The sequence below is a fragment of the Typha latifolia genome, chromosome 9 (genome assembly GCF_019914945.1).
Source record: "Typha latifolia isolate L0001 chromosome 9, TyphaL0001v2, whole genome shotgun sequence".
In the NCBI taxonomy this organism is placed as follows: Eukaryota; Viridiplantae; Streptophyta; class Magnoliopsida; order Poales; family Typhaceae; genus Typha; species Typha latifolia.
The window spans coordinates 676450-699842 of NC_133094.1; the positions used below are offsets into that span (position 1 = coordinate 676450).

Genomic DNA, 23393 nt, shown 5'->3' on the forward strand with positions numbered 1-23393 from the left:
AGCTGAGGACTGCTGCTTGGTGCATAACACACTATTACATAGTCTCTGACAAATGATTAATAGATGCTCACTTGCAAATCAAGGAAGCAGAAAAGCTAAAAAAGTTATCTTTTTTCACCAACATATAGGATAACTGCATTTAAAGCTAATCATGTCATTTATTATTCATTTCTGTGGTGTGACTGCTACAAATGAGGGCACCAAAAGCTTGTGTTAAGCATAATACAGAAACCAAGAGGACCCATGAAAATGGATTAATTCACATCAAAACTCATTTTAACAGACATGTTCTTGCTGAGGTGATGACATCCAAAAGAGAACTTCGAACCTAATCTTACAACCGTTGTAGGTAATCCCTCCAGTTTTCTGATTTTCAGCTGCAAATCAAGGCATTAATAGCTAACGGTCAGAAAAGAACCTAAGAGTGAGCTGGCTATTCAATTGTCAGTTTTCCTGTTTCTCCTGATTGGCTAAAGCATGAGCATCAAGAGGTAGTTGTAAGAATAAGGACCTCACTGTATAGCTTGTCATTATTTGCTACCCTTCTTTTTCTGCTGCTTAGCTGCAAAATAGAAGCATAAAAAATTTGCTATTAGAGAAAGGGAGATGATTCTCTTTATTTGTATGTCCACAGACAAATACATGCTCGTGTGTGTGTGTGTGTGTGTGTGTGTGTGTGTGTGTGAGAGAGAGAGAGAGAGAGAGAGAGACCTAATCTCCTTTTAGCCTCAGAATTTGCAAAAAACTCCATCCACTCATCTGTCAAAACAAACACTTCTTCTTCTTCTTCTTCTTCTTCTTCTTCTTCTTTTAGTCCTAGTTCCTCAACCTCTTTCAACTCTTGCTGTTGTAACCTGCTGAAAGAAAAGTCAGTTATATCTTTATGTGATAGGAAAATCAGTTGCTTTACGACCCAATGTACTTCTGCATCGATGCCCTTCTGGAGAAAGGGAAATGAAAATTTCAAAAAGTATATAAGACCCAATATACTTCTAGTGACCAAATTTCTCCTAGACCTAACCTAGGCAAGACCCTCATCTACAAATCAAAATCAGGATCCAGGGAGGATCCAGCTTGCTCTTGAAGATAAGAAGATATTGCACTCAAAGAGTTATATGTTAAAGACAATTGTGGAACTTGCCTAACAAATGGCAGCACTTAGCATCATCGGAAATAGCAGAGATCTAATATGCATCATCTTGATAAGGAAAGTGAAGGTGTTGAAAACAAGCATTATATATGTGGTGATTGAAAGATGGGAAGATGACAACCTATCCAGCTGAATTTCTCGAGCTAAGAGTTCTCACGGTTCCACTGACCAAACAAAAGCATACATTGAAGTTACTTCCTTTAAGTCTTCTATATCTTGGCCCTTTGGAGTACAAGAGCATTGATGTGAGCTTGCAACAATTCAGAAAAGTAACACTACGTTGGAGTATCAAAGTTGATAGCGACGGCTTTATTATCAAGCTTGTGAGTAGTACTTGGCAACTTCTGATGTCGAAGTTGCAAATAGAATAATTCCTTAAAATATTTTATACGTCTTAGCTCATATTCGTAATGCAATTGCCTAAGACTATGGGATTAAAGATCTCACACAACAGAATATAAAAGAAAACTCAATAAACAATTCTTCAAACACAGATCATATGGAGGTTAAGGCATCAAGTTCACATAAAGTTTCAAGAGACCCAACAAACATTGAAAAGGAACTACTCAATCCAACAGAACGATTACATACCCGGTCGCAGAAGAATCGTTTCCTCTGGCCTCTGAGACCTCAAAGGTCTCGAATTTTCCAAGTCCAGTAGGAACCGGACATGGATTCTTGGGAGATTGTGAAGAGAACCCACATGGTGGAAGTTGGGGAAAGTGAAGTAATCCTGTGTGCTGCTGTTGGTGGTGATCGTGATGGTGATGATGATGGTGATGGTGGTGGAGAGGAGAAAGTAAGAGAGGTTGGTAGCAACAACGGCATAGGTGTAGGAGCGGGGTGTGAGTGAACGGAATTGGGTGGTGGTGGTGGTGGCCGTGGTGGTGGAAGTGGGGTTGCATTGCTCGGAAAGTCCCAAACTTCGATGTTTGCGAGGTTTAGAAGAGCTCTGCTAGGGTTTATATACTTCCTGAGCCCAAACCTGGCTCGGCCCGGCCCGGCCCGGCCCAAAACTCTTGTTTAGAGAAGACACTACTATTTTACTTTTAACAAATAAATTTATTTTTCAAGGTTCTTTTTACATAATTATCAATTGAGAATTTTTCAACTATAAGAATTGTGTTAATATTATAAGTACTACAACAGGATATAAATTAAGTGCTAATATCGAAGAATAGGGGTAGTTTAGTCATTTACATGCATCAATCAAGTTGATCTATAGTTTGGGAGAATTATTTGGTTGTTTTTTGAGTAGTAAAAGTAAAAGCCTTCGCATCAGAAAATCACAGAGTTGATCCACACTTCCCGAGGAGCAACTCCATCCCTCCATTTCCGTGGCTCTCCTTCCAAATCCAAACCCATCCTTCTCTCCCTAATCTCTAATCTCTAATCTCTACCCCTGGCCTTCTCTTCGGTGTCTATGGGAGCAGCTCTCGAGGAGGAGATGGAGGAGGAGGGTGAGCTCGAGGCCGAGGCCGAGTCGACTCGGGCAATCGAGGAGGCCGTGAAGGTGTTACTGCAGGGATTGGGGGAGGATCATGAAAGAGAAGGGCTTCGTCGAACGCCGCAAAGAGTCGCCAAGGCATTTAGGGAGGGAACTAGTGGTCGGTTCTATCTTTATACTTCATTTTTTTTTGTTCATTTGATCAGATATTCAGATGTATTGATCTTATACCAAAAAGGAGTTTTTATGTGATATTGTGATACAATTTGATATGCGTCGGGAGAGAAAAAAGATCGGATTTTTAGCTATACTTTTATATTTCACTACCAATCTTGACTTCAAATACCTCCCCTGCTTTAACCTATCACTAAAAATTCAATCCATTGACGATCGATTTAAAGCTCTTTTCTTTATTTGCCTGTTGTTAGATAATTCAGCTTGGTCACATGCTTGTTGCCGGTACTCAGATGATGCAAAAAAGAGCAGGTAGAAGAGGAATATAAATAGACGATGAGTATAATTAGGAAGTTGCTTTTGAATGCTGAACTTAAAATCAAGATAGACATGACGAGCAATATGAATCAGCTTGGTTAAAATCCATTTAGCAGAAAATTTCTATAGAGTTTTATGGATGATAATAAGAGAAAATTTTGACAGTATGATTACACCAGTGTAATATTTTTTTTAGGTTACAGACAGAAGGCGAAGGATATCGTGCAAGGTGCTCTGTTTACAGAAGCTGGTCTTAAAGATGGGCAGGGTTATGCAGGAGGAGCTGGAGGACTTGTCATTGTTCGCGACATCAATCTGTTTTCATTTTGCGAGTCTTGCTTGCTTCCATTTCGTGTCCAGTGCCACATCGGTTATGTTCCATCAGGGCAACGGGTTGTCGGCTTAAGCAAGCTTTCGAGAGTTACTGATGTCTTCGCCAAGAGGTTGCAAGACCCAAAAAGACTGGCTGACGAAGTCTGTTCTGCACTTCACAGTAGCATTAAACCAGCGGGTGTGGCTGTTGCTCTTCAGTGTTGGCACATCCAGCTTCCAGATGCTCTTAGGTGCAATCCTGATGCAATGAGTCAATCCAAATGGGACATGCAAGGTTGGGCTCGAGCTTCATTCTCGTCATGTGCTGGAGTGTTTGAAGATGGAAATATTAGCTCTTTCTGGGATGATTTCTTGACACTTCTCAATCTGAGGGATACATACTTTGAAAAAGGCAATGCACACCTTTCGGTTGCTCATTCCTGGTGCCCAGCAAGATCTCCTGCGTTGTCCTTATGCAATGGCCATAGCAGGAGGAACTTCACCAATGGTAGGATCTCTTCAAAGTCAGGGTCTACTTACCCTGCTATGGTTTCTGCAGCAGCTTCTGTTCTTCAGTCTCTTGGTGAGGACCCCTTGAGAGCGGAACTAGTGGGCACACCATACCGTTATGTGCAGTGGCTGATGAACTTCAAGACCTCTAATCTGCAAATGAAGCTGAGTGATCTCAATGTTGGTAAAGTTAAATTGCAGGCTAATGATAGTGGAGAGGTTGCAATTGGTAGAAGTGGGATATATTCAGAGCTAAGTCTGCCTTTCTGTTCTCTATGTGAGCATCATCTTCTGCCATTCCATGGAGTAGTCCATATAGGCTACTTTTATGAGGAAGAAGGTGAAGGAATTGAGCGCGCAGTACTGCAGTCATTGGTTCATTTCTATAGCTGCAAGCTCCAAGTGCAGGAGAGGTTTACAAGACAGATAGCAGAAGCAGTCTATTCTATTTTTAGTAGAGGAGTAATGGTTGTCATCGAAGCCGCTCACATGTGCATGATATCAAGAGGGATCAAGAAGGTGGGAAGCAGTACTGTCACTATCGCAGTTATGGGTCAGTTCTCAACTGATCCTGCAGCTAAGTCACTGTTTTTAGAGGCAATCTCAACTGGTACTGCCTCAGGAAGATGACATTGTTCCACTAATGGGGTATTCTTGGATTTCTTTTTTAAAACAATCAAGAAGCTGTCTCAGCGTACAGAATGTGGCATCAGAATAGTGGCAGAAATGGTTATACTCCATGGTTATAAATAACTCACAACGAGATTTCAGATTCCTTTTTCAATTTATTGTTAGAAAAATTATGCTTTGAATATGAATTTTTTTACAAATTTTATGCCAAAGAATAATTAGAATCCATACACTATTAAAGATCATGGAGTAAAAAGAGTTCAAATTGTATTTTATTATCGTATATTCACTTATTTATATTTATTTAAAAAAAATTAGCTTCAGAGAATAATTTAGTATCAACTATTTAAGATAACCGAATCTCCATTATATTCATTTATTACTGAATTCATTCGATTTCTATGCATTTTGAGAGAGCAAATTAGTATTAAGGACATATTGTTCAATACTATACTCGACGCAGATTTTGTGACTGTTTGAATCAAATTGTTACTAACATGTTGTACTTTGTCTATACACATTATTTCATTGTATGAGAGAGAAATAGATGGGTAGACCTTGTTATGTGTCTAACAATTTATTACATGTTCTTTGGTATATTACCTCATATAAGTAATTTCTGTTCTTTGCGTAGTTTGTATTATTAGTGAGCAAGCTCTTGCAAATGGATGCTGTTGCTAATTATGAAGAGATTGAACTCTTCAAGATTGCATGCTTCCCCTGGATTTTCAAGCAGTTGGCTGATGCCTAGAACATAAAGTATAATTCGTTTCTCTTTCTCTCTTTTTCGCTCTTGAGGTGGATCAAACTTAATCATAGAATCAAGTATAAGCAGATACAACCTAGCATCATGTGGCACATGCTTTAAGTGAAAACCATTGATTGAAGTCCTGATCCGGATTAGTTGATTTCTAATCCAAAACTTTCGAAAAGAATTTCTCAAACAATCGATCTTATTTCCGAAACCAATATATAGAACATCATAAAGTTCACTGATAAAAGATTTACCAGTGTTACATTGGAAAAGATTTCAGAAGTATGTGATAAGGTGCTAACGCCAACAACAGTAATTTCATTTCTTTTTCAGTTTTTTATTACACAACACCAAAAGTTAAAATGAAAAAAAGAAGAGAAATAGTAGATAATAGTGTGAGTGATGATATTTCTGCAGGCTTTTATTGTTGTTGATACCATTATGGAGTAATTGTTGGCTGTTTGTTTCTTATCTTGGTGGTAAATGGAAGATGAGTTCACGACAAATGTATCTGAGGAAATGCAGAGCCCATGCATCTGATGTACCATTAGAAGGATTGAAAAAGAAAAACTTAGAATTTCTAAAGCATGAGCTCAAACCAAACCTAAACTATTCTCAACTCACCTCAATTAAACTCGACTCATTAACTCTAGAAAATTAACAATAAAAAAATCCCAAGTTCAGATCTTGGGGAGTCGAGGCAAGTGGATGAAATTTGTGGAGGCTTTTTGTTGGTGCTGATAGAATTATTCCCACTCTTTTTTTTTATTCAATTCTTCTTCATTCTTCCTTTTTTTTTTTTTGGTAATAGATTTTTGCTAATATCTTCCTCTCTTTTTTTCCATTCTGTTAAATATCACACCCAGCCTCTTAACTCTCCATTACAAGGCTAAATTAATAGCATACCAAATAATTAAACAGTAATAAGCTTTCCTTTTTGACCACAGCTTTCTATATATACCCCACCCTGAGCTCCTCCTCGCCCTTCTCTCTCTCTCTTGCCCCTTTGGGTTTTCTTTTGGTAGAGGGAGACGAAAAGGGGGCCGCAGCTTTCTCACCTCTTCCTCCTTCCTCTCTCTCTCCTCTCCTCCTGCGTACAACTTCCGTAGAAGAACAGACCTTCCCCCTCAAAAGCAAGCAGAATAAGTTCTCATCCCGTAGAGATTTTCTATAGGGATATGTAATCCAGAAGAGGAATAGAGCTATTCCGAAGATTGGAAGAGGTAGATTGAGGGAAATCTTTCGTACCCAAATCAAAATTTGATCTTTTGAGCCCCATTCTCCTCAAATCTCGTCGGCCCGTCTCGCCTTTGGTTCGGAATTTGAGTTTCTTGCCATCTTTTTTGAGTTGGGTTTCTCTCCTTTCTACGTGGGCAGGGTTGGTTTGGGCTCCTTAGGGTTCGGTCTAATAGATCAAGAGAGTTCCTTTATTGCGATCGAGGAATTTTGAGCTCGGTGGGAGTCTCTAAGGAGCTTTTGAGATCAGTTGAGAATGGAAGAGGACTGCAGTTTAAGAGCCAACTGCGTTTCATTCCAATTTCCGCACAGCCTCTTCAAGTGATGTGTTTCTGTTGGATTCTTAGAGTTTGAGGAGGGGGTGATGTTATTGTTAAAAATAGAGATCTTGGTATCTGGTGGTGTTGCAAGGTGGGGCAACTTTATTGATGATTCCAATTTATTGAAGTCAGATAACATTGGGATTGGATTATTCTTTGAAATATTTTAGCCTTGTCATAGCAAAAGTTTCTCTAAGGTGCGAGAGTTTTGGATTGTTGCTTGGCTTTTCTCGGTGGCAAAATTAGATAATGGGAAGGTTCTGAAGCTGGCAATGAGTGTGAGGACATGGTGCATGGGCAAGTGTATGGCTGGCAGTCTGTTCCCTTCCTGGAACTGCTGTACTGGAAAGTAAGAGCTTTAGCTGGTCCAGGGCTACCGAGCTATGTCTCGCTGCTTCCCATTTCCGCCACCAGGATATGAAAAGAGGACAACAAGTGAACGAGTAGATTTATTAGAAAAGGTTCAACTTCCATAAGTTTTATATACATTATCAATCATGTTTAGCGTCATAGATTCATTCTCTTGGCTGTTTAAGAGAGTTCCTGATGTGCATGACATTTTTTTTTGGTTTTTCGGGTGCATTGCAAATTTACGAAGATAAGACATATTTTCTGATCTGACACTTGATGGCCAAGATATTCCTTTGTTGTTTGAAAGCTATCGTGATTCTCAGTTTGATTACCTAAATTATCACAATAATGATAACTTGCTTTGCCATATAGATGCATTTTCATTTTAACTCAGAAATACTTTCATTTTTATACTGCTCCATGAGTTATGCGGTTTTAGCTATGACCTTTTAAACATTTGTCACAAAGGAATACTTCCCTCTCGCCTATGGATTTGATGGTTTGATATGATTGATGCTTTAAATGGTGGGAATATCTTGAGTTGAGAGAATCATGTTAATTGCAGGTTTAGGGTACGTAAGGTGGCTAGAGTGTTTACAAGCACCCTTTTCTGAGATAAACTCACTGGTTTCAATTGTAAGCCTTCAGGATCGTTGAAAACTATTCTGCTCTTCTGTGCGTCCTATATTAATTGGATGAACTTCTAAAAAGAGAGTTCACTTGGACATTATATCTTTTTGAGTATACTCCATTTATAAGAATTGATTTTTACTGAAGCTGGATAAAATTTATGAAGAACACGTTTTGAGTCATGGATGCATATGAAGAGAGTTCATTCTTGTATTATAGAGGTATTTATTGATTTGAGATTTGCAGATCCATTTACACTATGGTTCATCAGATTTTGCTAGACATGCTAGACCAGTACAATCTTTAAGGTTAGAATATTTTGGCTTTCTATTTGCATATTTCCTGGATTGTTTCATCTTACTCTTTGGTTAAAGATCCAGGGTTTTGCCTTTTCTAGAGCTTTACTATTTTATATCATGTCACTATGGAAGTTTACTTATTGATTACTGAGTGGGAGAAGTTCTTGTTAATACATCTTCTGTTTGTCTAATTGAGACGCTTCATTAGCCTGAATGGTGAGACCCAGTGGTTCTTTTGATAGTGCTAGTTTTGGTGGCAGCTTCTTGTACTTATGAACTTCTGAGGACCCTAGTTTGCATCTAGTTGTTCCAAGTGCCCTCTTGCACTCAATCTCTTTCCATCTCCATGTTTTTGTCTCTGCTTCGTTGTCTTTCCATCTCTTATGCCTTCTTGGTAGTAGATTATGGATCTGCTATATGTAGATGTCCAAGGATTGAGGCTTTGTTTGTGGGATTATTGGGTGGTGAGAATTCAACTTCCATGGGTTGTCTTCTGGTTTTGATCTTTCCATGTTCTCTTTTGTCTTTGTCCTGTTTGTAGAATATGTTATTTATGTCTTACTTTTCCTATCATGGTTATTCTATGAGCTTTGTGATCAAATTGTTTATAACTCTCAAATGTAATAACTTTTTTAGGAGAAGCACAAAGAGAAGAAACATAAAAAGGAGAAGAGAGATAAAGAAAGAAAAGAAGGCAAACAAAAGAGGGACAAAGACCGGAGTAAAGACAAGCACAAAGAGAAGAAAGATCGAAAAGAAAAGCGCAGAGACAAGAAAAAGGACAAGGACAAGGATAAGGATAAAAGCAGGACATCAGAAGAAAGAAACAGAAAACAGACCGAAAATCATCATGAAGAAAGGTTTGGGGAGAGCAACTGGATTGCTAAGGAAAGTAAAGATTTTAAATTTATGGAGGAGTTGGGTAGAAGGATTAGAGAGGAAAAGGGGGCAGCAAACCAACTGGTCGAGAACTTCGGCGTGGTTGAAAGAAGCCTTGAGGGCTTCAGTGCTGCACCTGCGATGGAGAAGAAAAGTGTCACAATCAATAAGATGGTCCCTAACTCCATCAGTACACATCTTGAAAGAAGCCTTGATGAATTGTGGGCTGGACCTGCCGCAGAGAGGGAAAAGATTACAGCCAACAAAATGGTTCCGAGCTCCGTTAGTACTGCACAAAGAAGGAATGATGAGGTGCGACAACAGATTAGCAATGCCAGTATATCAGCTCAAAAGAAAAGTGAGGGGCTGGGTTCTGAAACAGCAGTCACAATCACAACAGGGCAAAGACGAAATGGAGGAGCAGGTCAATCAGCACATATACCTACTGGTTCTACACAAAGAAAACCATGGTCTCCAACTGCGGCAGGGACAGAGAGAGGCATGCATAACAAAATTATCACAAATCCAGGTGGTGCTGTGCAAAGAACAAATGATGGAATCGGTCAACCAGCAGAAAGGTTTTCCAGTTCTATTCAGAGGAAAATTGAGGACATACGCCCTACAAATGCAATGGAGAAGGAAAAGGAAAATGGTAACAGGATGCTTCTGCCCATGGAGCATGGACGAAATGATGCTATGGCACAGTATGTGGAGAAGAATGCTGGTAGAGCAATTCAAGGAAAGGAAACAGGCAAAGAAAGAGAAACAGATGAAGGAAGGAGGGAAAATGACAGTAATAGGCATCAGGATGAGAAGAAAAAGAGAAAAGATAAACACAAACTTAAGAAGAAAAAAAAAGAGGAGAAAATAAAGGAGAAAAGTGAGGACAAGCACAAAGAACACAATGAATTGAGAGACAACCCTAGAAGTAATCAGACAAATGGTCTAAATATAAAAACCGTAGCCCATCATAATGATGATGGAAAAAATTCTGGTAGTGATGCAAATGTCAAGAAGAGGAAGGACTTTGAGACAAATGGATTACTCCATGGTGAGTTACACAAGGTTACCGTATTTACTGAGTTTTGTAGAATCCCATTCATAGGTATACCTTTTCATTTCAATTTTATATTTTTAGATTTGCAATGTAATACAGAACATGATATGCGGCCTACCAAGTTCCCAAGAATGACCCCCTCCAACCTTCCTGTGGAGAATGGTAGAACATTGCTGCCATATCATGTCGCTGCACCATGTTCTTCTGTCAAACCGGATGCCATATTTAATGTTAAGGCAGAAAAGCTCCTAGATAATAAGGAAAAGAAGACAAATGGCATTCCAGAAGCTCAGCGACCTCCGGCTGAATTGAGGCTTCCGGTTTCTGCAGTCGCTAGTGGGAATGGTGAAGTTTCTATGAGACCACCTCACCCGGATTCCAAGTATCTCACCCAAGTGTACTCTGTTCCTAAAATGGAAGAATGGCCGGAACCTGATGACCAGGAGTGGCTGTTTATCAGAGGTCAACTTCGGCCAAAGCCCGAGTCAAAGCTTGAGCCCGACGGAATACCCCAGGTGTGGGATGAGGCACTACACGTCGAGTCAGCAGATGTTATTGCTTTGCCTTATGTGATTCCTTTTTGATACCCTGACATTCTCGTTGTGCTATTGAAATGCTGATCCTGAATTCGCCAAAGGAAGCAGCATTGCGAGTTAGATGGCCTGTTTTGTATTGCTGCCTTTACTTGCTACAGCTGCTCTTTCAGGTACGAGCTTGGACTCTGTAGGTCCTAGAATATACTAGGGTTATTTCTTAGATCCTTCTTTGACTCCTAGATAACTCCTATTTCTCAGTGTATCCTCCCAGTGAAGTAGCTAGCTATCCTCAAGAACTTTTGTTAGTCGATAAGGCGGCCTTCTTTCCTTTGTTTATTCCCAACTTGATGAGTCATTTTAGGAAGAATCGGATTCATCTCTTCCAAAAATGGCTACAACTTGGAATAGGAAATTAGTAGATCCTATTAGGTGTTATGCATTAAGAAATTGAGTAGTAGGATTTTCTGCACTGCCACATGATTTTGCTTTGTGTATATTATACCAAACTGTAAAATTAGAGGGGAAGAAGAAACTGGAAGGGAAGAAAAGGATGGTGGTACTATAATTTATTCATATCTTTTATTTTCTTCATCTCTCAGATCAAAATTTTTGATTGTTTTCCTTTATAATTCATTCATAAACCCCTTCCCTTTTTGTCATTGGTGTGGTTCATCTAAAAATTGCATCCTAAGGTTCCAAGTGGAGACGGCAAGTGATGCCCTCTGTAGTTAATAGTTTATATCATCAAACACCAGCTTGTACTTTGAGGTTGTATATTTTTCTGCTACAAAATACCCTCTCTCTTTGTATACTAGAGATGTTCGCACTTAGATGGAGAGACAGAGACACACAGAGACAGAGAGAGACTTTAAATAGGCGGAGAGGAGAGGCCGTTGTGAAATTACGAAAATGCCCCTATTTTCTAAATTTTAGCCCATGGCCGTCCGCCGTACGTTACTGTTACATTTACGGCAGCTGCCGAAGTGGCTTCTTTGAGACCGCTCGTTAAAGAGTCGACGTTTACTTTGACTGCCATGGTTGAGGGGCCGCGTGGCCAAATTTGGGAGGACAGCACATGAACAGCTAAATCCATATTCTATGTAGATTTCCACGTGTCACTGCCCTGTGGTGACGCGTGGTGGGAAGATTTATGCAGATTGGGACACGTGGTTGGCAGTGACACGTTTGACAGTTTGCTTGCGGAATAAGAAACGATTATAAATGGGATACAATAAGTATTTTATTCTGGAGTAAGACATATTCTAATTTCTTATTGGAATAATTGTTGGGATACAATTTATAGATAAGATGGTGGTTGATTCTGATAATTGAAATAAAAGATAAAAAATAATTAAATTGATCTTATTTTAATTTTTAGTTCAATGTAAATAGATAATAGTGTAAGTGGTGATGTCATTATAGAGACTATCAATCTTGATCTTAAGTTTTTCTACCTGGATTGGATTTTAGTTATAGATTAAAGCTGGGGAAGCATATGGAGTCAAGATTGGGAGTGGAGGCCCAATTTAGCACTGGAGTATCTCTTTGGTTAGAACATTTAATACAACAAACAGTAATGCAGAATAAATATGCACTCATACGGTTCAAGATAGACTTCTTCATCTATCATTGATTCATAAGTCATCTAACAAGTATGTACAAGATGTTAACCATCCGTGGAATGGTTCTCCAATTAAAAAGTAGAAAAAAAAAGGAAGGTAATGTACAGTTATCACAACTAATGAGCCGCTTATTTGACCATCTCAAATATGGTCATAAAATTAAATTGTAAAGAAAAAGGAAAAACAAAAACAACTAAAGGGTGTGGATTAATAATTGTATTTACTCAAAAAAATTAACCTGCCGAATGGGTGAGGATAAGGGCATCAGTGATCCAAATGAATGGTTCTCTAATAAATTCGGCTGCAGGGAGGACATATTGAAAGGCGAGGTAGCTGATAACCCGACAGTCGGTAGGAAGGCTTGCCTTAAAAGAAAAAAAATATAACATGTAAGCTGAGAGGAGATTGATCAATAATTTAGTATCAAATAAGGTGAACTGTTGATACTAGTGGTTACCTGTTGGCCATGTATGCTGGTGACCAAGATGAGATTGATGCTGGTACATCATTCATGTTATTATCTGAAGATATGAAAGGCCAAAACACTGCAATTGTAAGGGGACAACACATGAGAGATCTTGTATAAACTCTAATCAGAACAAATAGATATATCTTCGTAAAGACTGTAAAACATAATGAAGTAAAACACCATGCCAATCAGCTTGAACAGTATGCCTGAGAGGGTACACCAAATGAGTTAATAACTGATAAACTTTCACTAACAATTGCATTCAGCAGTAGTTTGGAAAGAATAATGTCTGAAAAAAGTCTTTACCACCTGAGCCATAACAGGAAGCTCTAATGCATGATAATAGCCCTATGAACCTATGTGTGACTGACATCAATAGCTCCGAAGGTTATTAAAACTGTTGCCGAGGGAAAAATTCAAGTGGTGGCTATTTGACAATGCTTTTAGTGAACATACATGCTCAACCATAACAACTATAACATGTATTTTCCATAATTCAAACAAGAGGGCATACATTTGATAGATTAGTAAGGACAAGCAAATCATCTTAGAAAAATGGACTATGTAAAGAAGAGATAAAAGTGAAGTGCCAACTGTTTATAAGAGTTACACTCAGGGTTCATAAAGAAGAGATAAAAATAACCTGATTGCGTGGCGTGGTCCTGATAGCCCGAGCAGAATAGAGATTCCTGCAGGTCAAAAGATTGTGGCCTTCATGATATATTAGAGGAAACATGCAGAAGTTTGCATGTGTTCAAATATACACAAAAAAGATATTTTCCGCAATCATAAATGTGAGCATGCATGCATATGTATCCACCACCAACTCACCTCTCTCGAATTGTGTGATACATGGTTAACAGCATCTGCAAATAAAAGAGCACGTTGGAAAGCTACATACATAATTCTGGGACATCAAGAGACTAACTAGATAAAGTAAAACATCTATCAGAAAAGAACATGAATAAAACATCTACCAATGCTATGTTATTCCTAAGAACAAAGCTCTAACCTCAACAAGCAATTTTAAGGTATTATTATTTTTAAAAATAGAGAGGCATTTGCGTAAGGTCAAATCAATCTTGATCCATCATGCAATGATAGAAATCTTAGGAGCATCCAAAAAGAGATTAATTGACATAGCTCACTTAACCAATTAGCATTTTGCCCTACATCTGTCTATCATAATTCATCTCATCAGCTAAGTTATCAATGGGTCCATGTAAAAGGAAGAAAAAAGGGAAAAGAAATTAAGAAATGTTGGATAGTACCTATATCTGAAACACTAGGCTTGATGCCCAGAGTTAATCCAAGAAAGCAGTCATTATCTGATTCAGTACCAAAATCCCATAAATTCAGTTCGAGTCTTGGCTGTGCTCCTGAGATGGTGGCTTTAACTTATTACTCCAGCAAGATAAATATATACCTCAGGTAACACATGTTCTATGTAAACTAATGCGGACCAAAGCTCACCTGTTTGGTTTATCTTTGGATAAAAAGGATCCTGGAGAGGACCTGGAACCCATGACCCCACCTAATCCAAACGTGTACAAGTAGGTAAGAGGTATCTCCGCTAAAAACAATAAAATAAAAGAAAAACAAATATGCAAATTAGTACATGGAAAAAGGGATGCTGGAGTGACTGCTCAGCAGTTGGCCTCCTGTGTGGGTCCCAGGAACAGAGTTGCTGTGGAATTATCCATGAAATGACAAAATAACCACAAATCAGTAGAAAATTCTGTTACTGACAGAAAATTGGTTAAGAAAGAGAAAAAAAAAAGTGTACTCAGGAACATACCAGGATCAAATCAATTGCTTCCAAGCTAGCATTGGGAATAATCTCTGATAGATTGGCTGGTGGAATCTTTTATAAAACAAAAGAGTTAGAATAACTGAAAATAACAAATAAACTCTCAAATTGCTAGTGTGATGCCTCCCACTTCTTAGAGGAACTAAAAATTATTGAGATTTTGAAGTTCCATTCTTTATTGAAAATAATGAATAATAGGAAAGATGCTAGTGATGCAATCCACCTGGAGGAACTTAAAATTTCTTGATTGTGGAAGTTCCATCCCCTCTGGCCAAATTGTGGCATCGGGAGTTCCAAGCACACAGCATATTTTGTATAGTTGATCTGTTTCACTGAAATGAAACTAGAAGATTAGGAAATTATTAAAAGTACAAATTGATGTATAGAAAGCATATCAACGTTTAATAGCAGAAAGTAATTGATGATTCAGATTTGGGCAACACATAAACATATCATGATAGGTTTCTGGTAGGTCCTAAAATATGAAAAAGACCTAAAAGTTATGTCACCAAGAAGACAGGCTGTTTTACAAAATACTTGTTTACTTGCATGAAGAATAGATTATTCCATTAAAGAAATATTGATAGTTATGTTACAGTTAATGCAATGGGATACCATGTTCGAGAAAAAATGTATATAGGCTTCATCATATAGTAGAGTTGTAGACAGCCATCACACTAAAAGAAAAGGAGAACCATTGTTTCCATGACAGAAATCATCGAAGAACCAAGCAATTGTCACATTAATAATATAGTGTATATCCAACAAGAATAAGGGTAAAACATCCATAGCAAGGTATTAATAGATTCATTACGTAAATTAAATGAACATGTATTTAGCATTTATAACTTAAGTTATAATGCTGGGATATGCATATTATAAACTATAGTGGTCTAATTGTTTACCTTTCACCAGGGAAAAGTGGAGACAATGTAAACAGTTCAGCAAGAATAGCACCAATTGCCCACATGTCTGCAAAAAAAATCTGGCTGTTAATGATTGCATCACAAAAAATAAAATTAAAAAACTTTAAAAAAGCACCCAAAGTACAATGACGAATAATAATACAAGAAAAGAAGATTAATACAAACAAGAGCCCAAGCAAGAGAGTAGCTACCAATTGCAGGGGTGTACAATGACGAATGCAACAAGACCTCCGGTGCTCGATACCTTCTCGGAGGACATTCATCCATTAGATATTCAGTATCTACTATCACTACAAGAATATAATTTGGTATATTATCTCAATTTAACTCACCATCTTGTAGAAACATATTCTGTATAAGGAGGTCTTGAATCTAATTCCCTTGCCAGTCCAAAGTCAGCAATCTTAATGATGTCATTTGTCACCAACAAATTCTCTAGAAAAGCATAAAATACTTCAATAAGAGTTTGATTAAGAGAACTATCAACTTCAAATAAGCTATTCCAAATCAATTACCAGGTTTCAGATCACGATGAAAATATCCATTTTTGTGCATATAAGCAAGTCCTTGCAGTACTTGTGACATAAAGTTCCGTATCTCCCTTTCAGAAAAAGAAGATCGTCGGTCTCTCATTATTTGATACAGATTATATTCCTGTGCACATATATCCAGAAAGTCAAAAAAAGTTTAGGTCTCACAATGGAGGATATCATTAAAAAAAAGGATAAACTTGGTATCACATATCAAGAACACCTGAACAACATCCAAAAAGTGTTAATTACTTCAATTTCATGAAAACAAAGTATTAAAAACACCCCATACTTACCATGTGCTCAAAAATAAAGAACAACTCATGGTTTTCCCTTACTATCTCCTTCAACTTGATAATATTTTGGTGATTCAGTTTTCGGAGGGACTGCAAAAGGATTGTATTTTCTTTAGTGTACTTGCAGAAAAAGAAATAGGCGATGAGTTCAGGGCAAAGAGCTTTTCATGGCAAAGAACTTCCATGAAAAGCTTAAGATAGATCACGAACCTTGACTTCACGTAGATTCATGCATTCCTCCCAAAAATAGAACTTTCTCTTCATTTTCTTGATGGCAACCTACAATAAATACATGTATGATCTAATAACCATTTAACAAACAGGTTATCTGTCCAATAGAGTTTATAAAAAGATCTCTTTCTTAACAGTTTAAGATTCCTACAACAGTGATAACTCAAAGGCCTAGCTTCTCTACAACTTAATGAATTTCATACTTACAATCTCGTTTGTTTCAAGATTAAGTGCTTTGTAAACACTTCCACATGTTCCATCTCCAATCTCCTTTAGAATAGCATACCTACAAAACAGTTAAGAAACAACTGAAGGTAGGCCCTACCCAACAACATTTTAGAATATGACAAAACAATAGCTTGCCCACCTTTCCATGGTTTGAACTTTTACCATGACAATTTTGTAACAGTCTCACTGAACTACTGAAGAACGCCAAAGGAGAGCCTCTAGATGACCTTTTTGATGTGTCTTACAAACTTCCAAGTCACATGCGCTGATATTTGATAGAACGAAAGGTATAGAACTCAATAAATTTCTAATCTCATGATATGAGTGATTAAGCATCATCCAGTATATGATCGACATGCTTAATATAGCTCCTGTAAGCCTCAATTAATTATTTTCATCTGCATCCAGCAAGATGAAGAATTAAACTAATTTGAGTTTTGGCCAGAAGTAATAATCTGGGTAACTAAACTGCAAAGTGCAAACAAGAAGATAATATAAGAATCTACAAAAAATTTACCATTCAATAATCAAAACTCATAAATCATGTTGATATTTTCCGCTAACTGAATTTAACATGGATATGTCTAATATGGGCAAATGATCGTACTGCTATATGCCAAGCAATCTAGAATGCTTCTAGTCACCTTCTTCAATAAATTCCAAAAGAGAACTCCAAATTAATTACATGTTATGATGCTAAAGTAATAATCATTCCTTTTAAATTTTCTACGGAATTAGCACTATCTGGCCAACTTATAGCCGACCTAATAGTTATCCTGATTTGCTAACTGACCAAGTTATCTATTTCCAGATTAATCCACATAAAGGAATCAGTTCACTTAAAAGATCGCTTGTTTTGTAAGAACACCCAAAATGTCACACCTACCACAAGCAAAATTAAAAAGCACAAGCCTCCAATCCAGATCAATCATCCTCAAACCATATGCATATACTCTTTACTTGGAAGAAAGACAACAAAGGATGCCAAGAAGCCAACAGCATTCAACTAATCAATTACGCAAGCAAGAAAAGGAAAAAAAGCCAACTCATTGTTTTACAAAAAAAAAATAATAAAAAGGACCTTCCTTTTTTTCCATGATTCCTCGAAAACAATCTTGCACAAGAAATTTATCTCAATCGAAACAATATCTTCTTGCAATTAAGAAACTGATATGAAATCACCATAGAGAATAACAATATGATCATTTTAACCCAACAAGAAAGAATCAAAAGGAAAACTTCACATACAATATTGATCGAGTGTGAACCCGTCAAAAAACGAACGATCCAATATATTCAAAGAGATCAAAGAAGAATAAGAGACAACGAGAGAATCCATTCACCATTGAGGCAATTCTAGCGATCGGAGGGCGATCCTTCTAAGAAGGGGATGAGAAATTTCTTCGATCTAAAAGACGAAGGAGAGCGTTAAAGAGAGAGAGAAGCGAGGAGTCCCAAACAGAAAAATATATATATAAAAACCAATGAAATACTTCGATTTACTTCCTATAACGCTCCTCTAGGAAACTAAAATGACGAAGGTGTCCCATTGGTAAGACTGGTGAATGGCGTTGTGGATAAGGTAAAGGGAGGGCATTATCGTCATTCTGGGAGAGTAACGGCGTCGTTTCCCTAGGCAGTGGACGGCAGTTGGGCGCAGCGATGGACGAGCCAATGGCTGTTAACGACGGATGAATTAGAAACGGGGACCATCTAATTTTCATAGATTTACATATTTGCCATTGAGAATATCAAAATTCAAAACATCATATTTTTGTTTTCAAATTATTTGAATCTTTGTTCTCGTTGAATAACCAATTAATCCAAAATTTTAAAATATTAGGGTGTAGTAGGTAACCCCTCAAATTTATCATAGTAATACTTGGTTCGAAGACAAGTATACAAGATAGCCGTTTATCCCTAAAAATTGATTTAGATCCACCACTAAAAAGAATCTGTCAAAAACTTGTAGCTTTGTCATAGTAGTTTCTCTAATAATGAAATGATTTATTGAGAAATTATTAGGATTAAATCATTCAAATGCTTTAAATTAAAAATAAATAAAGCAGTGTGGATCCCAGGGATATGCTTTGTCATATTGAATGGATATGCTTGTGCTTTTCTGGTAGGCCCCACTTCCACACAAGTGTTCAACCTTCCCTCTTTTCCTCTTTCCTTTGTGTGTATTTGGACCACATATCAACAAGCGATCATGTAAAAAAAACCAATGTATAAGAGAAATCTATTTGCAAATAGGATGGTGTCCCACTTTTGTGCAGCCAGTAAGGTATTGCCACGTCATCTTTGGTGGATGGATGAGCAAAGTAAAATCTTATTTGAGAGAGACGAGAAGATTTGGTCATTGGATACCAAGGAATAAAGATTGCTTTGGAAGGGGGCCATCCACTGTTTCTATTTTTTTTTCCCTCTCAAAGTATGTGGTAGTGGAGAGGAGATGGCTTATTTGCTAAGTAAGCTACAAACAAGTCATAAAGCAGAAGAATGCATAGCTGCAAGTTTTATCATCTCTTCTTTGTTTATTACAAGAGACTTCTAGGCTAACCTTGGTGCACTGGGACATCATTCACGAAAAATTGTACTCTTCGATTACGGATCAGAGTTAATTTTGAATTTAAAAGGTTCTAAGTTAAACGATTATATATGTCTTCTAATCAGAATTAAGGTAAGTCTGTGCCACTTCTTAGATCCCTTTCATCATACCATATTCTTTTCACTATTTTTCCCCTTAGAACATTCATCAGAATCCTGCAGTTACGAAACTATTTAGGTGATTCAATTACTTGATTTCTGCTTTTTGATTAATTAAGCATAGATAAGTTGATTGAATAATGCAAATCATTACTTTAGTATGATTGTAAGGGCCCCTGCTTTGTTTTAGATGAAAGGTAGCAATCATCTAGTCTAATAATTTCCAAGAGAGAGGTACTAATATATTCGAAGCATCAGTTCTCATGGAAAAAGAAAATGTTTACAACATAAGAGATCTTCTCAATAAAATGTACTCCCAAAATCATGATACAAGCATACAAACAATGATGCGCATTAATGTATTTATACAAAAATCACGCTTGTGCCTCGATATATCCACAGCCTCCTTGTAGTTGATAATGATATCTGAGACCACCATTTCACGAATCTCCTCCACGGCCTCAAAGAGTATCAGGAGAACTACTGGAGATGCCATTGAGCATCATCTTCATCCTCTCCATAAGCTCCTTAGCTGCAGGGTTGATAATCTCTAAGGAGCACGAGCCCATGCCACCAAAAAGATCTGAACAGCTACTGGACATTGAAACGCCCCGATCTTTTACGAGAAGGGAGCAAGATAGTTAGTCCCCTGCACAGCCATACCCTTAGTGTCATCAGCAGGCTATTCATGTCTAAGCCAAGGATTTTTAAAAACTGGAGTGAAATTGCGATAATAAGAGCAGCTCCTTTGAAGAACACAAGGAATGCTAGGCATGCTAATGAGCTCACACCCTTAAACAACAGCTTCATCATCTTAGATGTTGTGTGGGAGGACATGAGGAGATTTTCTCTGTGAATGGTTATGTTTTCCCTTGGATGAGAGAGACCTAGAGGATTCTGTTAGGCATTAAGTTAATGAGGTTCCTTGGTTGACTCAACAAAGGTTGCAATCAGTAAACTGACCTTTCTAATCTGAATGCTTCTATTCTTTGACTATCCACACGTAAATTGTAATAAATTAGATTTATATCATTATATCATTCTATTGTAAATAGTTCTAATCTGTATTAAGCAAGACTCAATCTTACTTGCTTGCAACAGAGTAGTCATTCTCTTTCGTTGCTATGGCTGTAAAAGGATCTTGATTATCTGACGTCATCTCCGAGTACAAGTGAATATGAAATGGAGCTCTGTTATATATATTGGACATTTGCATATATATATATATATATATATTCACATAGTTACACATTGGATTCCGATCCCACTCAATTTGACTCTGGCATGATTATACTCTCATGGTTTGGATAGGGATGGTGAAATTAGATCATGAAAACGATCTCAACAGTCAACATATATGAAGTTTTAAGATCAATAACAACATTTGAATAGTTCTTTTGATGTCATTTGCATTGGCATCTGAAGCTTATACTTTGGGAGTTCTGATGGTTTAACATTTTAAGTGTATGTGCCAATAAAAACCCATAAGCTACATAATTCAGGTCATACCTTGGAGTTGAAATTTGTTGGTATAAGGTGAAGAGGAGCACTGGCTTTGATGGACCAATACGATCTTCTGATCAAACTGATAATAATTCATCATTAGGAACTTGTATCACCATGTGCCCTGTGCTCTTACCAAAAATCACCACATGAGCATTTCCCACTCTCAAAATGGTGAAACCTATTGGCATCTCTTACTATTATCTGCCTTGCCGCAATGTCACTAATGAACTTCAGTACCGTGTGACAGTCCCCACAAACCCGGAGATTTTTCACAACTCGGATAACAGTGCCTGAAACTGACCTGAGTATCCCAAAGGCAACAGCTAGCCTCTCACTGTGCAAAAACAGATGCTGCTCTTTCTCATGCTCTTCCAGGTCATGCATGACAACACTAGTATCAGAAACATAACCCCTCTTCTTCATCTCCATGATCAATTCCTCAAGCAAACTTATGATCTCCTCTCTCATATCATGAGGAACTTCCCCAGCTCTGAAAAAGCGGCTCTCTCTCCCCAGTTCAACCCAGCTGTATCCTGGCTCTTTCCTTATATTCATATCAGTCATCAACTTCCGCACCTTAGCCACACAATCCCATTTGCCAGTAATAGCATATACATTGGACAACAAGATATAGGTTGAAGGATCTCTAGGTTTCAAGTTCAACAGTTGATTGGCAATTCTGACACTCATATGGGTATCACCATGTTTCTTACAAGCACTCAATAAAGCTCCCCAAGTAGCTTCATCTGGTGCATATGGCATTGTCATGATGATATCTTCAGCCTCAGATAGACACCCTGATCGGCTAAGAAGATCCAAAAAGCAAGTATAGTGTTGCAGCAAAGGCATTATGCCATGATCTTGTATCATAGAATCAAAGATCTTACGGCCTTCTTGAATCAGACCAGCATGGCTGCAAGCATAGATCAACCCGACAAATGTCACCTCATTGGGCTTCACTCTTGCAAGAAGCATCTTTTCATAAAGTGCCAATGCCTCCTCTGCTCGACCGTGCTGTGCCTCCCCGACCACCATGGTTGTCCATGAAACGACATCCCGAACTGGTATCCCCTTGAACACAGCTCTCGCTGAACAAATATCACTACATTTAGCATACATATCCATCAGTGCATTCCCAACGATCATGCTGGACTCATACCCGAGACCCACTACAATGCCATGTAGCTGCTTACCCAACGCAAGCGCAGCCAAATGCGAAGCACCACCAAGAACACTCGAAAGTACAAAAGCATCATCAATATCAACTCCCTCCCTCCTCATCTCCAGAAACAGCCTCACACCGTCAAAGCTCTCACCTTTCTGAACAAACCCAGAAATCAGTGCGGTCCAGGTGAACAGATCGCGCTTTGGCATTCGCTGGAAAAGCTTCAAAGCTTCATCATTTCGGCCATTCGATGCGTACCCAGAAACCATGGCGGTCCAAACAACATGATTCTTGCCAACAATTGTATCGAACACACTCCTGGCATCTTCTGGTGCACCACATTTTGAGTACATATCAACAAGAGAAGATTTCACGACTTCGTCCTCGGAGAAAGGAGATGAAATGAAGTGGGCATGAACTTGCTTTCCAAGGCGAAGGGAGCATAACTGGCCGCAGGTTTTGACGAGGGTGGCGATGACGAAGTGGTCGGGAGGGATGGCATCGACGGAGAGCATGCGGCGGAATAGGGAAATAGCAAAGGAGGGCTGATAAGAGTGGGAGAAGGAGGAAAGGAGGGAGGAGTAGAGGACGGGGTCCCTCTGGGGCATTTCGTCGAACAGTAATTGGGCATCTTGAAGAAGAAGGCACTTGCCGTAGGCTGCGAGGAGGGAAGAGGGGAAGGGAGGTAAGTGGTGAAGCCCGGACTTGACGAGGTGAGCATGGACGCGACATACTGTGTCGGAGGAGCGGCGGACGGCAGCGGAGCGGAGGACGGCGGCCAGGTGGAGAGGCGAAGTGGGGATGGTGGCGGTGAGATGTGTCATGCATTACTCATCACCGCACAAGCCCATAAAGTATTTATTATGTCTAATATTAAGACTTAAACTGTGATCTTACTAAATCATTTCATCTATTTGTTCTTTGATTTCATTTCTGGAAAGCGAAAACATTTCTTTGTTCTTTAACGTTGCTCTATATGAAATTTTAACTTCGTTAACAATGGATTAGGCATAGGATTAGAGATAAAAATTGCTCATCTAGCCAATTAAATCAAATATCAAAATGGTGTAAACATAGCTGCAAATTATAAATGCCGATTGTATACAAAACAGTACGTTTTGTTTATAATTTTATATTTTAATCACTAACCTTGGAAATTAAGCAAAAATATAGAAGATAAAATGATAGAAGGGTAGGATTAAAAGGGAAAATTTGCACCATTGCAATTCCCATTGCAGTCCTTGAGCATAGGCAATCCCCACGCGTCCACGTTTTACTTACACTTTATTACTTCCAAA

General features: G+C 38.3%; 4 protein-coding genes and 1 long non-coding RNA gene across 12 annotated transcripts; 2 read left to right on the forward strand and 3 right to left on the reverse strand.

The window, feature by feature from the left end:
- Positions 1–138: 138 nt before the first annotated feature.
- On the reverse strand, positions 139–2086 carry LOC140795194 (uncharacterized). Of its 2 annotated transcripts, XR_012110260.1 has the most exons (4): positions 1742–2086; positions 712–854; positions 512–562; positions 139–377 (listed from the first exon to the last, which is right to left on the reverse strand). It is a non-coding gene; the product is annotated as an uncharacterized lncRNA (long non-coding RNA). The 2 variants fall into 2 exon arrangements; XR_012110259.1 differs by lacking the exon at positions 139–377 and having other exon boundaries at positions 423–562.
- Positions 2087–2395: 309 nt separating this feature from the next.
- LOC140794590 (GTP cyclohydrolase 1-like) lies at positions 2396–4781 on the forward strand. The gene is made up of 2 exons (XM_073146678.1): positions 2396–2757; positions 3286–4781. The coding sequence occupies exons 1-2, from the start codon at positions 2574–2576 to the stop codon at positions 4539–4541; spliced, it is 1440 nt and encodes a 479-aa protein (XP_073002779.1). The 5' UTR covers positions 2396–2573; the 3' UTR covers positions 4542–4781.
- A 1428-nt stretch (positions 4782–6209) lies between these two features.
- Positions 6210–11194, forward strand: LOC140795118 (uncharacterized). 2 transcript variants are annotated; one of them, XM_073147510.1, is made up of 3 exons: positions 6210–7312; positions 8768–10061; positions 10149–11194. In XM_073147510.1, the coding sequence occupies exons 1-3, from the start codon at positions 7235–7237 to the stop codon at positions 10649–10651; spliced, it is 1875 nt and encodes a 624-aa protein (XP_073003611.1). In that variant the 5' UTR covers positions 6210–7234; the 3' UTR covers positions 10652–11194. The 2 variants fall into 2 exon arrangements, with proteins under 2 accessions (XP_073003611.1, XP_073003612.1); XM_073147511.1 differs by having other exon boundaries at positions 10167–11194.
- A 1007-nt stretch (positions 11195–12201) lies between these two features.
- Positions 12202–18198, reverse strand: LOC140795431 (cyclin-dependent kinase F-3). 6 transcript variants are annotated; one of them, XM_073147979.1, is made up of 18 exons: positions 18059–18198; positions 16855–17113; positions 16695–16773; positions 16467–16535; positions 16257–16346; positions 15946–16084; positions 15763–15865; positions 15622–15674; positions 15410–15476; positions 14728–14836; positions 14493–14558; positions 14313–14381; positions 14168–14228; positions 13966–14073; positions 13526–13560; positions 13338–13383; positions 12683–12746; positions 12202–12590 (listed from the first exon to the last, which is right to left on the reverse strand). In XM_073147979.1, the coding sequence occupies exons 2-18, from the start codon at positions 16878–16880 to the stop codon at positions 12446–12448; spliced, it is 1329 nt and encodes a 442-aa protein (XP_073004080.1). In that variant the 5' UTR covers positions 16881–17113; positions 18059–18198; the 3' UTR covers positions 12202–12445. The 6 variants fall into 6 exon arrangements, 4 of the variants coding, with proteins under 4 accessions (XP_073004080.1, XP_073004079.1, XP_073004077.1 ...); XM_073147978.1 differs by having other exon boundaries at positions 16855–17183; XM_073147976.1 differs by having other exon boundaries at positions 12683–12770; positions 16855–17183.
- A 1736-nt stretch (positions 18199–19934) lies between these two features.
- LOC140794938 (pentatricopeptide repeat-containing protein At4g14050, mitochondrial) lies at positions 19935–23084 on the reverse strand. The gene is made up of 2 exons (XM_073147230.1): positions 20934–23084; positions 19935–20073 (listed from the first exon to the last, which is right to left on the reverse strand). Exon 1 carries the CDS (start codon positions 22917–22919, stop codon positions 21060–21062), a length of 1860 nt encoding a protein of 619 aa, XP_073003331.1. The 5' UTR covers positions 22920–23084; the 3' UTR covers positions 19935–20073; positions 20934–21059.
- Between the last annotated feature and the right edge of the window lie 309 nt (positions 23085–23393).

What these genes read in the sequence shown, in the direction of transcription:
- LOC140794590 (XM_073146678.1), top strand. Translation starts at nt 2,574, where the DNA reads ATGGGAGCAGCTCTCGAGGAGGAGATGGAGGAGGAGGGTGAGCTCGAG. An exon ending in ATTTAGGGAGGGAACTAGTG is followed by an intron (nt 2,758 to 3,285) that starts GTCGGTTCTATC and finishes TATTTTTTTTAG; the next exon opens with GTTACAGACAGAAGGCGAAG.
- LOC140795118 (XM_073147510.1), top strand. Translation starts at nt 7,235, where the DNA reads ATGTCTCGCTGCTTCCCATTTCCGCCACCAGGATATGAAAAGAGGACA. An exon ending in GAGTAGATTTATTAGAAAAG is followed by an intron (nt 7,313 to 8,767) that starts GTTCAACTTCCA and finishes TAACTTTTTTAG; the next exon opens with GAGAAGCACAAAGAGAAGAA. An exon ending in GACAAATGGATTACTCCATG is followed by an intron (nt 10,062 to 10,148) that starts GTGAGTTACACA and finishes TTATATTTTTAG; the next exon opens with ATTTGCAATGTAATACAGAA.
- LOC140795431 (XM_073147976.1), bottom strand. Translation starts at nt 16,880, where the DNA reads ATGGTAAAAGTTCAAACCATGGAAAG. An exon ending in TATCACACAATTCGAGAGAG is followed by an intron (nt 13,384 to 13,525) that starts GTGAGTTGGTGG and finishes TTTGACCTGCAG; the next exon opens with GAATCTCTATTCTGCTCGGG. An exon ending in GGACCACGCCACGCAATCAG is followed by an intron (nt 12,771 to 13,337) that starts GTTATTTTTATC and finishes TTACAATTGCAG; the next exon opens with TGTTTTGGCCTTTCATATCT.
- LOC140794938 (XM_073147230.1), bottom strand. Translation starts at nt 22,919, where the DNA reads ATGACACATCTCACCGCCACCATCCCCACTTCGCCTCTCCACCTGGCC.